The sequence below is a fragment of the Dermacentor andersoni genome, chromosome 3 (assembly GCF_023375885.2).
Source record: "Dermacentor andersoni chromosome 3, qqDerAnde1_hic_scaffold, whole genome shotgun sequence".
Classification (NCBI taxonomy): Eukaryota; Metazoa; Arthropoda; class Arachnida; order Ixodida; family Ixodidae; genus Dermacentor; species Dermacentor andersoni.
The window spans coordinates 214,531,091-214,549,615 of record NC_092816.1 but is presented as its reverse complement, the minus strand read 5'-3'; the positions used below and the strand labels follow the sequence as shown (position 1 = coordinate 214,549,615).

General features: G+C 53.1%; 1 protein-coding gene across 1 annotated transcript; it reads right to left on the bottom strand.

Moving 5' to 3' along the window:
• Positions 1-484: 484 nt before the first annotated feature.
• Positions 485-10,565, bottom strand: LOC140216614 (uncharacterized). The gene is made up of 2 exons (XM_072286992.1): positions 10,287-10,565; positions 485-1,293 (listed from the first exon to the last, which is right to left on the bottom strand). The coding sequence occupies exons 1-2, from the start codon at positions 10,563-10,565 to the stop codon at positions 1,000-1,002; spliced, it is 573 nt and encodes a 190-aa protein (XP_072143093.1). The 3' UTR covers positions 485-999.
• Positions 10,566-18,525: the final 7,960 nt, after the last annotated feature.

The window sequence follows — 18,525 nt, the reverse complement described above, 5'->3', positions numbered from 1 at the left end:
AAGAGCGCTCTGCGCATCAAGTCACAGACGGCTCGGCGATAGCGCTGGTTGTCGGCGGCTAGCGATGGAAAATTGAAATTAGGGTTTTTTTTTTTTAGGGAAATCAAACTACTATTTGATTATGAGGCACGCCGTAGTGGGGGACTCCGGTAATTTGTTATACGTAGGGTTCATTAACGTGCACCTAAATCTAAGCACACAGCGGTTGTCGCATTTTGCCCCAATCGAAAGGCGGCCGCCGTGGCCGGGATTTGATCGCGCTACCTCGTGCTTAGTAGCTTAACACCGTAGCCACTAAGCAATCGTAGCGTGGGAAAGCGATGTAGGAGTGTGCACGCTCTTGCGTATCGCGAGAACGTCCGCCCAAGTATGTCACTGCGGAAGAAGCACGTGCCACTGCGCCTTAGTGCTACACGTACTTCACATTGCAGCTCGTATGTCTTTCATGAAGTCTAGCCCCGATTGAACACTTATGCTACAAAAGTGTAACACCTGCCGAACGTTTATTATTTGCCCATGGCAGATCATTGGAGTCATACTATAAAAGACATCTAATGCTGGCAACTCACAATTTCTGTCAAAACAGTGTGCGCCAAGAGCCTTAACAATATGTCTTACAAAGAACTCTAAACCACGATTGTATAACTTCATGTATTAACAAATGTCCAGCTGGCTTTCGTCTTCTCGTGCGACGAAAGTGTAACACCTGCCGAACTTTTATCATTTGCCCATGCAGGTCAGTCGAGTCATACTTTAGAAGGCATCTGATGCTAGCAACTCACAATTCTTGTCAACAGAGTGTGCGCCAGGAGCCATGTGGCAACGCACCACCGCAACGAAACTTTTTGGTAATTTTGCAGGCAGCTACTTCTGCAAACTTCGAGGATAAAATAGCAGAAGCATTTCGGCTTCATGGGGCTACACAGCGGGTGAGCTTTGTCTTGGCGGGCATGCATCATTAGTGAATAAAGACTTTAGGCATTGTGAAAACCTTCTCAGTCACAGCTGTGCATGGCGCCTTCTTGCGCCACTGGAGCCCAAGAGGCCGGCGAGCAGGAGGGCACCACTCAGCAACGACGCACCAAACAATGCTAGCGGCCCTGCTGCCTCTCTCACAACCCTGCGCGCCGCTGGTGGTGAGTCCTCTGGTATCTTGATGTCTAGCCGGCGAAGCAGTTCAAGCACCCACTCCTGGCAGTTGTTGTTGGTTAGATGGTAGTGGCCGCTGTCGCACATCGATTTCAGTACCGCGGACACAGCGTCCGGGGTCACGCGATGCCTGCCGAGAGACACCTGCAAATATGGTGTGATAGGAGTGTAAAAGAAGAAGCTGTTAACTTAGTACCGACATGCGGTAACATGCTTCCATAAATGATTGTGTAACATGCCATAGCAAGGTTGTATAAAAAATTGTTTTTAAAAGTGTCAGCGGCTATATATTGACGCTAGTTACAAAGAGGAGTGTGCATCGTTTCTTTTCTTTTTGTTTTCATGCTAGAGAAATCCCAAAACGTTCGTGCAATATAAATCATGTTTTTGAACATGGAGGTCCACGATGGACGACCTGTCCTTCAAGAATTACAGGGGACAAGCTTTCGTACACAACATTCCTGTTTTAAAATTGTTCTATTCCGTAATATCCTGCCATTACTTCTGGAACTTTGATTCCCTGCAGGGTCTGTGTGGGTGTAAAACTGTTGGCAGTGTGTCCTGGATAGCTACCTTGCTGATACGCTTCAGGTACGGACCATAGGTGATCTACTGCTTGCTTTCCTTCAGGAGAACGGCGTCGCTTAGCACGGAGTGGTGAGCTGTACAATGGCCATTGTTGAAATGAGGTGTCATCCTACAGTACTGGCTCGAACACTCCAGGTGTTGTGGAGATGCACTTACGGAAGGCTCACCCTACGAGCGACGGTCAGGAAAGGGCACGACGCTCTTCCACTCCCCAACGCGCAAAGGCGCTACGGAAGGGTTCGTCGACGCTCCGACACGGCGCAGAGAAAGCTCCAGACTCAGACCGGCAAAAAAACGCGGGTTTATTCAACAAGGATACAGTACAGTGCGACAGTCATGGCGCTTACCGGCAAAGCGTCACCGCAAGACCGATAGAGTACGCGCGCCCACTGCGCTAGGGCTAACCGGTAAGCGGTACACCTATCCCGACAACGAGGAGTCGCGGCAGCAAAGGTCCTATGCAGCGGACTCGTTGTGGGCCTGTGAGCATCTGACGCGGCAATGAAGCGCTCACCGGAAGAAAGCTCGTGTGGAGAGGGCGCCCGGGGGCCGCCACTCACGATGTGAATCACGGCGCGTCCCGGTGACACTTGCTCGCGCGGTGATTCGACCCCGGGAGGGAGAAGCACGGTTTTCGGGGGAAATTTGCTACGGTACTCTCGCCGTGTCCGCCATGTTGCCGTTATGGCGGCGGTTCCCACCGATCGACCTAAGCACAACACAAAAGCTAGGGGAACGAGGCGCGGGAAGGCACCTCGATCCCCACATTCTCCCCTCCTAAAGACCGAGGCTAGCCTGCAAAGGAAGCTGACCGAGGCCAAGTGGAAAGGTTGACTCAGCCAAACTGGGCTAAGCCAACACGGCAAAGTGCAAGAGGGTGTCGCCGTCATCGTCAGGGAGAAGGTGCCACAGCAGTCGAAGAGGCGAAGGTGTCGCTTCTGTTGATACGAAGCCAGGGGGGGGGCAGCCTTGGTCACAAAAGTTCCACACCCCAGGAAGGGCCCACAGCCATGAGGAAGGATTGCCAGCCAAGGAAGGACGGGGTGGGGCAGCACCGTCGGTCAGCCAGCAACGCTTCAGGTCTGCCGGGCAGGAGCTGCCTGGGAGGCGTGGCTGCCATTTTGGCGCAGCGGCCAGCACTAAAATCAGTGGGCACCCCGAATTTCGTGTTGACAGGAACGCCATCCGGGATGACTGGCGGCCAGGCTATAGCAACAGCAGCCGGAGAAACCGCCCTCAGCCAGGCGCTAGCGCTTAACTGGGAGCACCAGCCGGAGTGAGCAGCGGCCGAGGCAGCAGGAGGCAAGGCTGCACAAGTTCGTGCCCCTCCAAAGTAGGCGTCTGTCACAGCGAAATGACCAGAGACAGCGGCCTCGTTCTCAGCAAGACTAGCGGCACAGAGCAACCAGCCGTAGCAAGAAGACTCGACGAAGCTGGGGAAAAGGCAGGAAAGCCTACCGGCATAGCCGACTTGCCAGAAAGGTGCCCGACCGGCTGTTGCCCAAGAAGGGGCGTTTGCCAGGCTGAGTCTTGGGCAACACATAAGAGTGATTACTAGGCCACAAGGGTCTGTCACCGCTTCGATGTGCGCCCTTGCACTGTAGCGGCATTTCTTTGTTCACCTGCCTGGTAGGGAACGAAGTCCGCTTAGGATATGGTGGGAGAAAAGCTGTCTAGGTGCGTTTCCTCAGGTTCTACCGGTGGCGTGGCTTGGGGCCAGCCATGTCACAGTTTGCCTGCGGTTCGTTGACCGCTTGCCCTTCTCCCCAGTCGCTGCTTCTGGCAACGAAAGGTATGAGGTCCGAGATGTGAACTGGACGACCACCGACTGGTCTCCCTTGGGAGCCAGTCAGCTTGTATACGAGAGGGGAAATTTTGGGCTCGACCAATTTCGGTTCGGGCCCGACCAATTGGCCGACAGGGAGGCACAGATGCCTTTGGCAGCGTCACTCAAGACATGGGTGCGTCTCGGGACGAGAACGCCGACACCGTAGTGCACGTCCCTGTGAGCACGGTTGCATTGGGCTTTCTTGCAAGCACGCGCTTTTTCCAGGTTGGAACGGGCCAGGCCAAGGGCCGCGTCCATGCGTGAGCGCAGTTCCGCCGCGTAGCCGGAAAAGCCAGCTTCCGTGACGCATGCCCTGCTGCCGGTCCGCAGAACGCTGTGCACAGGGTTTGGCAGCTCTCTCCCGAAGTTGAGGAAAGCGGGTGTGTACCCACTCGAACGATTCACCGTGGACCCCAAAGAGAAGCCTATCTGATTAAGACAGGCATCCCAATCCCTGTGTTGCTGGGTGAAGATCGCGAGCAAGGGCTTGCGGTTGCGGTTAATCCGCTCTGTCGGTTTTGCCTGTGGATGATATGTGGTTCTGTTGCGGTGCTTAATGTCAAAGGCAGCACACGCATCCACAAACACCTTGGCCGTCAAGTAGGACGCGTTGTGTGTTATCAGCTTCGCCGAGAAGCCGAAGTGGTTAAAGATCTCGGTCAACTTGTTTCTGAGTGCGCGTGCCGTTAACTTCCGAAGAGAAAAAGTTCAGCCCATTTCGTGAAGCGATCTGTGATAGCCACGAGGAAAACGTAGCCTCGCCATCGTCTGGGAAAAGGTCCCGTATCGTCACAGGCCACGACATACCATGGTAGCGGCTGTCAGATTGGCTGCATGAGCCCGGGGGGTTTGCCTGCGCGAGGCATCACGCATTGGCACACGCGGCTCCAGCGGGCATAGTGAAGAGCATCACGCTTCAGGCCTTGCCAGTTATCAGAGCGGCACATCTTTTGGAAAGTCCTAAGGCTACTCGCATGTCCGGCCAACCGCAAGTCGTACAAATAGCTCAAGGTGGTTTTCCTTAGACTACGGGACATCACCACCTAAAAGACTCCTGGGGAGCCTTCGCAGATGGAACATAGGGCAGGAAAACTCCATCGGCGTCAAGCAGGTACGTATCGAACTTGCCAGCAACCGTACCAGCTGCGTCGCACTCTGTGCCAGCAGCAATAGCAGCTGTCCGTGTGTGCCTGATGGCTTTGCCGCCCCGCTCCTCTTTGAGCCCGTCAACGATTTGTCGACAAAATGGATCGCACTGCTGTGCCTTAAGTAGTTCTTGCCTGCTGAAGACGATACCCGAAGAAGTAACGGGGTCAACCAGGTAAACGCACTCTCCCGATGCTGGCGATTTGGGGATCGCTTCACCATCGGGAGTCGCGCCGTTCAAGTCATTGCAGACACAGGCTCCGGTCTCTACTTGGTGCAAATGCTCATGAGAGTGACGGACCAAAGGGTCAGACGCCGAAACGGGGGCGTGGTACAGAACTTCAGCCACCACATTCGAACTCCCTTTTCGGTAGCGCACAACAAAGTTGTACCACCGCAGTGTCAATGCCCAGCGCGCGAGGCGGCCTGAGGGCTCGCGCAAGCGCTCAAGCGAGGTGAGTGCCATGTGGTCCATCTCCACCACAAACGGCACTCCGTCTACGTAGCAGTCGAACTTCCGTGGAGCAAAAAATTATAGCAAGACACTTCCTTTCGGTCACGCTGTAGTTGCGCTCGGCGGTCAATGGCGACCGGCTGGCAATGGCGACTGGTCGGAGAACGCTGTCGTGCTCCTGAAGCAGTACAGCTCCAAGGCCCAGGTCACTCGTGTTAGCTTAAACAATGAACTGTTGGACAACTCCCTGTTGAGGTCAGGCAGCTTCAGTTCGGCTGTGTCCACTAGAGCTCGGGATAGTGCATGAAAGGCACCCTCCTGCTCAGGCCCTGAGCTCCATCATGCCGACATTTTCAGCAGTGCGGTCAAGGGCGCTTGGAGAGCGGTACAATTCGGGATGAACGGTTTGTAGTAGTTCTACGTTTCCAAAAAAGAACCTAAGGCCCTGAATGTTCGCCGGCGTTGGGTATTCGAGGATAGCTCGCGCCTTCTCTTCGCACGGCAGAAAACGACCCCTGTCGATTGTAAAGGCCTATAGGGAAATACAAGTCTCAGCAATTTGGACTTTCTTCGGGTTTAGATTCAACCAGGCGGCACGCACCCTTTCGAGGACGTCCTCCAGATGGCGGAGTGCTCCTCAAACGTCCAAGAGAAGATGACGACGTCATCGAGGTATGTCAGCGCATAGCGCCACTTCATCATCATCAGCCTGGTTACACCCACTGCAGGGCAAAGGCCTCGCCCATACTTCCCCAAGTACCCCGGTCAAGTACTAATTGTGGCCATGTTGCCCCTGCAAACTTCTTAATCTCATCCGCCCACCTAACTTTCTGCCGCCCCCTCCTACGCTTCCATTCCCATGGAATCCAGTCCGTAACCCTTAATGACCATCGCTTATCTTCCCTCCTCATTACATGTCCTGTCCATGTCCATTTCTTTTTCTTGATTTCAACTAAGATGTAAATGCGGTAAATCCAGAATGCGGTAAATCAATCTCAGGGACGTTGCTATAGCTCCAGAGCAGCCAAATGGCATAACATTGAAACTGGTGAAGGCCTCGGTGAGAGGTGAATGCAGTTTCCTTCGCCTCAGCCGGCTCTATCTGAGCCTGCAGGTAGCTGCGGCCAGGGTGGTGAAGTAGCACGTATCGCCTAGATTAGCCACGATTAAGTCCAGGTTAGGCACAGGGTAATTATCCTTTCTCGTGCGCTCGTTCAGCCGGCGGTAGTCTACACAGAGTGAATAAGAGCCGCCTCTATTGGGGACCATTGCCACCGGTAAATTCGAGGAAATGTTTGAGCGTTGGACAATGCCGGTCTCAATAAGCTCATCCAATGCCTGGTCGATTGCCTCCCTCTTGGCCACACTAACCGGACGAGGATTGCATTTCCACGGCTGTGCGTCGCCTGTGTTGATCCGATGTCGCGCAAGAGAGGTGCAAGCCGGCCGTTCAGTGTACATCGCGCTGAAACGAGGCCGCAGCGACGACAAGAGTGCCTTCTCATACACCGACAAGCTGTCATACAAAGGCGGCAGTGAGCGGTCCGAGCTGCTGCTTAACGGGGTGGTCGCTGGGGTAGCCGGCACCTTGACCGCCGTAGCAGCGCAATGCTCGTGAGAAAGTGGCTCGCACCGGCCGTTTTCCGCTGTGCCGGCCAAGGGGCACGCTAAGTCCCCTCTCCTCCTGCTCTCGCGTGGCATCCGGCTTCTGAGTGGCCGCCGGATGCCACGGGTGCAGGGGGTCAGGAGGGCCTGCCCTGTAACCTCCGCTTGCGATGTCAATCATGATACTCGTGCGTGCGAGGAAGTCGCGTTCGAGTATCGAGGGCATGGAAAGACCCGGAAAATGCACAAAGCGCTGAAGGGACACGCGATTCTCTCAGCGCACAACGGCAGAGAGCCACGCGAGGTAGCGATGCCACTGGCGAGGTGGAAGGCGGTATCTCAGGCTCTAATGCGGACAGAACTCCGGCGCGAAGGAGCCATGACCTCGTCGCCGAACAGTGAGACCGAAGCCCCGCTATCCAGCAGTGCCACAAACTGTCGACCAGCCATCGTAAGGGCGATAAAAGACGCCGGCGTGGGGGAAGAGTGAGTTCCAGTGCGACACGCCATTGAAGCCAGAGGTGGCGTTTGACTACCATGCGCTCCTGCTGTCGTCACCAGCGAGGGGGAACTCACCGGCAGCTCACGTCGTTTTCCGACGTGCGAGGAGGCTCTTGCGTTGGGCGGTGCTCTTTGCATGTTCGGGCAATATGGCCGAATTCATGACAACAATAGCAGACAACGCCTCGGTCCGAGTGAGGGGGCCTGGGCGCGTCTTGGGCGCTAGCTAGCTTCCATTCATTAACCATAGAGGCACCGCGATCGTATTTCCCCTCGTGCACAAGGGCACGGCGTTCGCGTTCTCGTTGGCCGTGCGGGGAAGAACAACGTGCGCGAGCGTGCGAGTACGGTTCTAGAGTGCGGTCAGAAAGGTAACGTGCATCTTGGTGTTGTCTCATGGCCGCAGCTGCCTCGTATTTAGGAGAGTTACAGGGTGACGTGTCACCACCAGCCCACGCACAACGAGGCTCGAGAGAGGCAGACGGCGCTGGCGGCGGGCGGCGGGCGGTAGGCTCTCGCTGCCAGTATGTCGTCCTGAACCCGCTTCGCATCGGTGGCCTATTGTTTCGGTCACGTTAACGGGCGGTCTGAAGGTAAGCAGCGAAGGTTGGATGGGCATGATGAATGGCCCGCTCCACCTTCTCGGCTTCAGATGCCAAAGGGTCAGCAAGAACATAGAGCTCCTGCATAGCCCTGACGTACTCGAGCAGAGATTCGTCGGGGTGTTGGGTGCGAAGCTCTATACCGCGACGCATGCGGCGCTCATAGTCAGTAGGGAGGAATTCGCTGCGGAAAAGTGTCTTAAACTCCTCCATCGAACGAGCTTGGTGTCCGACAAGTCGGTACCACCGTACTGCGTGGGCTGTTAGCGCGACGGGCAATACAGTACCTAGCATCAAGCTGTCGTCCAGCCGCATTGCCTATTGATAGCGGTGTAGTGCCTCGAGATAGTCCGTAGCACTCATGCAATCCGAATAACTGCCGTAGTCCGGAAGAGGTACCCGTAGGCCGCTTGGCATGCCTGGCTGAGGGGACTGGACTTCAGACCACTAGGCTACGAGTGCGCCGCTTCCATCAGGACTTGGAGAAGCTGTGCGGCTGCGGTGTGCAGCGGCGTTTGCTCCGGACTAGGCGCGCGAGTCTGAGAAGGGCCACCCAGCTCCTGTTCTCCCAAATGCACGCCAGACCCTGAGGGGCTAGAAACAGCACAGAGGAGAGCTGAATTGGCGCTCCGGCAGGTGCATAAGGCCTCACACCACGGGCGAATGGATCGACGGCGGAGCGGGGTGGCTCACGCGCGTCGAAAATATCGCTCAGCTGCGCACGAGGCAAGCGGTAGTCGGAAAGTGCGGCGACATTGTCGATTGAGCCGGGAGGCTCGCGGTCGACATTGCCTACCAAGCTGCGCTCGAGACAAGGAGAGGCCAGGGAGCGGGTTTGCAACAACAGCGAGGCAGGGAGGCTCCGCTGCGGCGCACCGGACATCCAACTGCGTACGGGACAAAGCAGGGCCAGCGAGCGAGCTCGCGCTACGCGGTGAATTTATCCGAGAAAGGCGCTCGTGACGAAGGGAGGCCGGCGAGCAAGTTTGTGCCAGCACCTAAGCGGAGTGGCTCCGATAAGGCACATGGGGTACACTCGGCAGGCCAATCAGGGCGCGTCCAGGTGACACTTGCTAGCGCGGTGATTCGACCCGGGAGGGAGAAGCAGGATTTGCGCGGGAAAATTGGGGAAATTAGCTCCGGCGCGCTCGCCGTGGCCGCAATGTTGCCGTTACGGCGGCGGTTCCCGGATATCGAGCTAAGCGCAACGCACGAGCTAGGGGAACGAGGCACATGTAGGCACCTTGATCCCCACAGTGTATATTTATGTGATCGTCTGCAGATCAGTTTCAGATGTCAACTTTATTGACATATGAACTTGAAGTTCAGTTGGGTGGGAACCATTTCTCAAAATTGGCAGAAGAAAATGACCCTAAGTACTACAGTGAAGTCCGTAGCTGTGTTTTTCTCAAAGGTTAGATGGCAGCGTTGCTATAAATTGACCGATCGTTAGTATCACGAAAACGCAATAAATTGTCTATAATACCACAGATTTTAAAATCCCCCTTACCCGCCCAACCCCTCGAAAGTACAAAAGAAATGTAATATACAAAAAACAAATAAAACAATTTACCTGCGCAATCTTTTCTCTGCAGTTTAGCAACATATGAACAAAAGTCGCACTTTCAACCGCAAGGCGAAGCACCGATTGCAATAGCAAACTTGTTCACGGCTATACGAAGCAAGGACAGTAGTTCCACCGGTCGTATAAACTTCGAAACATTCACTTACTAACTGAATGAACAAGCATGATGTCAGCACGCACTAGCAATCATGAACACATGACACTCGATAAACGCGTATACTCGCTTTCAAAACGCTGGTCTGAGGAAGCGTGGCAGCAGCAGCGAGCGAAGTGACTTACGTGCGGTCCATCGCTGCCACGCAAGAGCGGCGAGAACACAGGACGCACGGCTTTAGAGATGCGACCACTCTGCGAACTTGTATATACGCATTTCTTTCTCATACCCTCATCACCATTCATCAGCCCTTTCCCTCCCCGTTCCTTTTCCCACGTGGAGAGTACCAGGTCAGAGATAACTCAGGCCAACCTCTCTGCCTTTCTGTAAATAAATATTTCTCGCTTTCTCTCTTATTCTTACATGGTGCCATAGACTCTTGGATTTATCCCTCTTTCGGACACCAATGATAAGTTTATTATCTTTACCGTGAGCTCATTGTTGTTTTGCCTCCTATGGTCATTGTACTCTTTTTCCATTAAACTCTATTATTAATCATCATCTTCAGGAAGGACTGGCGAGATCCGGCCAAGTCGGTGCTTTGATATAACAGATTAGACACTTTACGATCAAAGATAGTATGTCTTGCAAATAATGTATTGTATCTCATTACGTGAAAGTACTGCGCAAGCAACAGTTCTTGCCTCATGAGGGGCGAGCCAAGATATACGCACCTTGGGCACATCCATGAGCGCGAGCTGTCGCGTGGTCCTCCAGGCTGCGGCACCCACGAGGAAGCCGCTGCCTGGCTCCGGGTTTGCGTCGCAGAAGAGCGCCTTGCCGTCGGGGTACACGAACACGGCCGCCCAGTGCCTGAACCAGGCCGTTTCCGAAGACAACGAGCCACCCAGCAGCCGCAGCAGCGGTTGCGCTGCACCCAGAGCACCGTCACGAACATCCAGGCAGTAGAGAAATACGTCGCAGTAGGCCGAAGACGTGAGGTGTGCAGACATCGTACTTTCAAGGTCGCCTACGCAGAGAATGAGGCTCGGCGACTGGGGCCAGTGCTGAGGCCAACCTTCGCTAAAAGGCCTGCCAGAAGTAGCATGTCGTTAGCTCTCGCTTGATTGAGGTAAATGCGTTCGAGCCTATTTGAACCTCAATCTGGCGCGCGCGCTGGGAATTCATATAGGTGCCTCATCAATAAAAGCATAAAATAAATAATAAACGCACGGACTAAGGTCAGCATCAGCATGTCTATCCTGGTTCCTGTGAAAATTTGAATATATATTGACGCGCAGTGGCGTAGCAGCAGGGGGGGGGGGGGGGGTGCCGTGGGCCCCGGGTGCAAGGGGCCAGCGGGGGGGGGGGGGGGAGTGACAGAAGACCTATGGGCCCCCGGTACCAGACGAGCTGGCTACGCCACTGTTGACACCTCTACTTGTCTTTCTCGCATGAGCGCTTTCCCTGGTCTAACAAATGTTATCGCTCGGCGCGGGATGCGAACGCACGTATTCAAATATTCTCGACTGTTAGTGTTGGTTCGGTTGTCACCGAAGCTTGTGTAATCTGATTGCATGTGTAACGTGGGCCGCGGGTGCAAGGGGCCAGTGGGGGAGGCGGGGGTGTCATATACGTCTGAAGACAGCCCTCTTTCCCCAGGCTTGGCTGGGCGCAAATGGCAAAGAATGCTCCGGTATCCAGTAGCCCGAGCTCATGTACCCGATGCGTTGCGCCGCAGAATTGTAGGCTGCAGCTCTATGAACAACCCACGAAATAATTGCACGAATGTGCGGGCTAAAAAATTTAATTCGCAAAGCTGTCGCTAAACTGTTCGCCTTAGCGGAACCTTTAATGTGGGGTGCGCTCGGTGCCATGCGTCCATGGTGGGAGCAGGCGTCGCTAAACATACAGCCAGGCGTTGTAAGGCTCTTGCGTCCCTCTTCTGTTCAGAACGCGCAGCGAACAGAGACAGCAGCAAGAGGGCAACCAGCGCGCCAGGCGCTCGCGTTTAACGCGAAGCGTTCGTTGAGAGCGACGTTGCATAAGTGCGGCCGTCAAAAGTCGCGAATGCGACTCTCTGGATCGTCTTCAGACTCGGTGCGGCCGAAGAGTTTGGCGATGACTCGACCTATGAAATAGTGGACCAGTGATGTTGATCCCTCAATCCTCTCCATTGGGAGTGCAGACCAACAGTAGTGCAAGCTTTCGCTGACACGGGCTTAATCGCGGCCCTTTTCTTTCTTTTTTTTTATGGTGACGCCAAGAGTCGACGCGAAGCGTGCTCTATTCTGTTCCCAATCTTGTGGTGGTACCGCAGCTCGGATAATCACGTTTGTCCGTATAGCAGCAAATAAAAACAAGGCTTTATTGATCAGAATGAAGAGAACTCGTAAATGTCATAGCATTGACGCCCACGCAGCGGGGAGGCAGGTGGCGTTTTCCGTTTTTCTAATAGGGTAGGGAGATCAGCGTCACTGATACAAAACTTTATTTTCATTTTTGTTGACGGCTGCCCACAGCCAAAATACTGCGTGCCATAGTAACTACGACGATTTTTGTGTAGTTGCAGTTAGGCAAGATATGAAAGTCGGGCTTCAATTTTGCAAATGTGATATTGCCGCTAAAATTGGTACTTGAAACTTTATAAAGTTATTTTTTGTTACTTGTAACGTGAGCCATATTTTCCACGATGCCGCATTTGTATTGGCTGCCAAGCCTTTCAGCCTGACAGAAGATGTACACATGCACTTATCACAAGGTATCAGTGCAGTACCCCGAGTTATTTGGCGCAGAAAAAACAGCGTGTGTACCTGTTGCATTGGCGAGCTCTGGGAAAGAAAGCGAAGGAGAGGGAAACCCGGGGGACGGGAGCGGTATCCAAGGCCGCTGTTGTGGTGCTGAAACCCGAAAATTGTCGATATCCTCGCCTTCCACGACTACACCTGGCGGGGGGCAGTGACAGAAGACCTATGGGCCCCGTGTGCCAGACGACCTAGCTACGCCACTGCGAACGAGCACCGCGAAATATGAAAGCGAGCGCGGAGCGCAGCGCGAAATGAAGGAGCTTTCGTCGCGGAAAGCGCAGGGGGAAGCCGCCTGTGCATGCGCTGAGTTGCCGACAGCCACAGCGTCCACCGCCGCCCAGGCGGTCACATTTATTTATTTATTTATTTATTTATTTATTTATTTATTTATTTATTTATTTATTTATTTATTATACCTCAAAGGCACCAGAGATGGGGTATTACATGAGGGATGGGCTTCAACAAAACAGTGATTCGAGAGCAGCCTTGAAGTGATGAGTGTCGGAGTGGTGCGTGATGTCGTCAGACAGACCATTCCAGTCCCTGGCGGTTTTCACAAAAAATGATCGTAGATGAGAGGTAGTCTGCGCCGGGGGAGGATACACTGCTTTGCTGTGGTTAATGCGGCTGGACTGACGATGAGCTGGTAATATAGCTGAAATGTGGAGTGGTGAATGATAGAATTTGTGAAAAAGACACAGTCTAGAAATAAGACGTCGCGATTCTAGATTAGTAAGACCGGCACGGGATTTTAGTTCAGACACGCTTGCATGATAAGAATATTCAGAGTAGATAAACCGGGCTGCAGGGTTTTGAATTGATTCCAGTGTATTAGATAGGTTATGTTGATGAGGATCCCAGACAGAGCATGCATATTCTAACTTAGGGCGGACATATGTAACATAAGCTAACAATTTTACTGATGGGGGAGCAAGTCTTAGATTCCAGCGGAGAAAACCGAGGGTGACATGATGACATAATGACATGATGTGACCAATTTAGGGTAGTTGAAAAGGTTATGCCGAGGTATTTATACGAGTCTACGGATGAGATTTCGGTGCCGTATATGGTGTATTTCCCTGATTGGTGATGCTGTCTGCGATGGAAAGAAACTAGCGAGGTTTTTTTAGTATTTTAAGACATCAACCATTTGTTACACCATAATTCAATGCGTTTTAGGTCATCTTGAAGCAAATGCATGTCTGAAGTGTTAGTTATGCGTCGATAAACTACACAATCGTCTGCGAACAATCGAATGTTAGATCTCAGTAGGAAGATCATTAATGTAAATTAGAAAGAGTAGTGGTCCGAGAACTGTGCCTTGTGGTACGCCCGAAAGGACAGAAGATCTTTTAGATGACTGTGTGTTAGCAAATACAAACTGTTGTCGGTTAGTGAGGAAGCTACGTATCCAGTCTAGTACAAATGGATTAATCTTGAGACGGGAAAGTTTTAGGAGTAGCCGTTGGTGTGGAACTTTGTCAAATGCCTTTTCAAAGCCTCAGAAAATAGCATCTACAGGTACGTTCAAGTCGAGGTTAGAGCTTAGATCATGAAAAAATAAAGCTAGTTGGGTGTCACATGAAAGACCTTTACGGAAGCCATGTCGAGCTGGGTGAAAGAGGTTATTGGATACTAAAAAGTTTGCCATCTGAGAGTAAATAACATGCTCCATCTGCGCTTGTCAAGGTGGCCTGAGGTGGGGACGGCTGTGGTCGTGCGTGACGTCGGCTGCTGAGGTCAGTCGGCGGCACCGCGTGCGGGACGCGGATCACGGCTAGGGGCGATGGCGAGTGGCTATGAGTATAAACCGCTGGATACATGGAGCGAACTATCGTGACGAACTTCGCCGGGAACGAGTAGACGCGGCGGGATGGACGCTGATGGTTCGCAGGCATCGCTTACATTCAGCGAAACACAGGCGGATGCCGCCGCGCGCTCGCCGCATATCGGTTAGTGTTTGCACACTCTAGAAATGTGTTTTTGGATAAGAAAAAATAGTAAATAGGCTTTTCATTGTAATATCGGTTGTTAATGGCTAAACAATTCGGAAAAAGGTTTCATAGGGGCGCTTACAAACGATTCCCGCTCATTTCATTGCGCTGTGTTGTGCCCCTACATCCAGCCCGGATTCCGAATCTACAAGATGCAGAATTTATCCTGCGAACGCCCTTTGGACAAACCCGGGGCTGTGCCGAAATGCACAGCGCCCTAACTCTCCCTTGGCAAGTCAAGATGCTCAGCCGCCAGGCAGCGGCGTCCTGAGGACGAGCATCGGCGAACGACATGTCCAAACGTGCAACAAAGTGCTAGACAGCCCGGCGCCGTATTTCCTTTCCCCTGGAGATCACTGCGCGCGGCAAAATCGAAGCGGGTGGCCAGCGCGGTCGCTGGTTGGACCACTCGGACGACCGTCGAGTGCTGTATTTGTATTGGGCCGTTTGAGTGACAATGGTTTCTCGGGGCTTTATAAGCCCCGACGCCGCCGCCGGGAAAACCGGATCTACCAAACCACCGTGAGCCGACTGCCGCTCTCGAGTGGAGTGAGATGTGTCACGCGTTGGAGTCTCACCGGACGTCGCCGTGCGGAAACAGTCGCGTTTACTGTTAGCTCTCGGCCCCCGTGCCGATCCCATCTTGTGCTGTATAATGACCTGTATTTAGTGTATAAAGTCCCTTTTGTTAATCTCACCGACGCCTGACTCGGAGTCTTCGCTACCAACGCTCTGTCACGAAACGGGTGACGAGCGCTACGGGACCACCTCAAGGTCGCAACAGCTGTAAGCCTTTTAGCAGGCTGGCATTGCGCCGTCAGCCTACGTCAAGCGGTGGCGTTGTAGAGGGTTTTGTGATTCTCCAACCGCTACGTTAGTTTACTTTGTGTGAAAACTCATTGTGGTTCCAATTCAGTTCCAATTGCTGTTTTAAAGCCTCCTCCAACAACAAGCACTTAGAACTGCAGCCGGAGAGGATATAATTGTCGATATTTGGCGTGAAATGGGCCCCAGGCATTATGTGCGCCACCTGGGCCCACACAGAAGCAAACAGCCAGAAGACCAGGTATCCTCGGCTTCTAACTATAATCTATCGTCGCACTTTTCCCTGAAAGCACTCGAGCAGAAGGGACTTTTGGTTGTAGTAGAGTAGGGATAATTTCTCACCATAGGAACACAAGACGAAACTTTATGAGCACGGGTGACGACAGCGAATAAGAAAAGAAAAAAAAAGACAGCTTCGGGCGCCGCGAACGAGAAACCGTTTCGTCCCTATACCCCAACCCATGTGCGCGCCACCACACCCACAAAAAACGAAACAATAGGAAAATCAGTACAATGCACACACTATTTTCTGCCATGGAACCTTAGACTAGGCGCTGAGTCACGCTCCCTCAAGGGCTGCAGAAAATAGCGCATCTTTCTCTTCACAACCACACACACTCTCTCTCTCTTCGATCGTGTTGGAAAGAAAATTGCACCGCACCTATAATTGTTATGTTCAGTGAGCATCTCAGATAGGTTTGTAGACGAAAAAATTATGGGTGCCTCTGCTATCGCAAACACCAGAGACCAATGGAGCTGAGGGAAGGCCATTAATGTAGAGATAGTGATCTAAAGAAAGGAAGAACGTAATGTAGTGCCAAACCGCGCGCAAGACACTCGAGCGCCGGCAACGCATCCCTACGGGGTCCGCCAAAGGCGTCTAGTACGAGGTCCTTGATTCGCCTGATTCGCAGGTATTGCCCTATCATCAGGCTCGACCCACGTATGGGGAGTGCTTAACGCCTGCTTCATCTCCGCTGTGTGTCGGCCCGGCATTGCACCATCTTCGGGATCGGCCCATGTATGGGAAGTGCTTAACGCCTGCTTCACCTCCGCCATGGGTGGCGCAGGTATTGCACTATCATCAGGATCGACCCACGTAGGGGGAGTCCTTAACGCCTGCTTCACCTCCGCCCTCGGGTGGCGCAGGTATTGCACTATCATCAGGATCGACCCACGTATGGGGAGGGCTTAACGCCTGCTTCACCTCCGCCGCGGGTGGCGCAGGTATTGCACTATCATCAGGATCGACCCACGTATGGGGAGTGCTTAACGCCTGCTTCACCTCCGCTGTGTGTCGGCCCGGCATTGCACCATCTTTGGGAGTGGCCCATGTATGGGGAGTGCTTAACGCCTGCTTCCCTCCACCGCGGGTGGCGCCGGTATTGCACTATCATCGGGATCGGCCCATGTATGGGGAGTGCTTAACGCCTGCTTCACCTCCATTGTGTGCCGGCCCGGCATTGCACCATCTTCGGGATCGGCCCATGTATGGGGAGTGCTTAACGCCTGCTTCAGCTCCCCCGCGGGTGGCGCAGGTATTGCACTATCATCGGGATCGGCCCATGTATGGGGAGTGCTTAACGCCTGCTTCACCTCCGCCACGGGTCGGCCCGGAAAAGAACTATCTTCGGGATTGGCCTAGGCGTGGGGAGTGCTTAACACCAGCTACACCTCCGCCGTGTGTCACCCGGCGTTGCAACCATCTTCGGTATCGACCCACGTACGGCGAGTGCTTAACGCATGCTTCACCTGCGCCGCGGGTCAGCCCGGCGTTGCACTATCTTCGGGATCGGTCCACTTATGAGGAGTGCTTTCCTTACCACAACGACATGAAAATTTCCTTGGACGGTAGAGGTATACAGCTTGGCTGTAAAACTAACCAGCTGCCTGAAGTTGGAGGGAAATTGGTCATCGCGACGCCTGATGAGCGCGCGAGGTGCTCCCGCCGCTTCCAACGGCGATTTTTGCCGGGCGGTGGTTATCCTATAGGACCGGGTAGCCGGCGGGAGTAAAATTTTCGTACGCCTAGGGGCAAGCATTCGCCGCTGCGCGAATATCGTCGCTTGGACGCCGGTTTTCCGCTCCATGTATCCTAGGCTTAAGCACAGAGATTCAACAAGAGTGGACACTCGGCAAAAACTGGCAACAAGAAACACGTCACGCCTAGTTTCAACTCAATCCGTTAGTTGACGCGAGCACCAGAAGAAAAGAATGTGAAATGAACTTACAGACAACGTTTTTTTTTTCTTTCCCACTAAAACCAAGAACGTTTTGCGTGTATGGAGCTTTGCAGCTTACTTTTCTTGCGTTGCCTAACAACAAGCTAGTGGCACGCCAGACGGGCGTGCATACGTCTTGCGCCAGACAAGCCGTAGGAACGAGCGAGGCCAGCTGCGCATGTGAAGCTCGCATGCTCGGCGGCGACCCGTCTGTTTTGGATTTAGCCAGTTTTTTGGACTCCCGGTGTTCTCTTGTGTTCCGTCTCCATTTCGACACAGCACCGCTGCATTACTGGACTATAGCAAGGTGCGGAATTTAGTTTTACAGTCTGCGACACACTTCAAGCACATTTAGGCTTAGTGCACAAAGCTGAACCTATCTAGTGACGCAGTTATCGAAAAACAGCTCCGCCATCCCAGCCTAGTTAATTTTAGTTAATTACTCGTACTGGGAGACGTTTGCGACACTTTCTACGAGCCCAAGGATTATTATAACTTATTTCGGTAGTTTTTTGGCATGCTCGCCAAACCTGGCTTTGTGACGAAAAGCGCCTCGGCCGTGTGACGCAGTTTCGCGTCTACTGAATCTTACCGGGACAAGTTTTGGCGCGTTCTCTGACCCCAGACGTTATTGTAACTAATTTCGCTACATTTTGGGGTACTTTTCAAGCACAGTGGCGCTCGCCTCAAGCGCTCGCCATAGAGGCGCAGTTAGCGAAAAGCAGCTCGGTTGTGTGCCGCAGTTAGCTTCGCGTGCAGTGAATCTTACTGGGAGAAGTTCGTGACGTATTCTCCGACCCCAAAAATTACTGTATTTCGTAACTTTTTGAGATACTTTTGAGGCATGCTCGCCGCGCCTGTGGTTGTGAAGCTGTTAGCAAAAAAGCAAGCCGGCCGTGGTGAGTTAGTTATGCGTATATTGAATTTTAGTGGGACAAGTTTGTGATGCGTTTTATGGCCCTGCAACAACATATACCTTATTTCGGTACTCAGGCTTGTCGAAAACGCGACGAGCGATTGTCGAGAGTGATAACACGGGAGTGTGTTGCTTGCGCCGGCAGGACGCGTAATAGATAGCGCCGAGAAGCTGAAGAACTTGACATTTCTGTCTTCTGAGCGACTGAA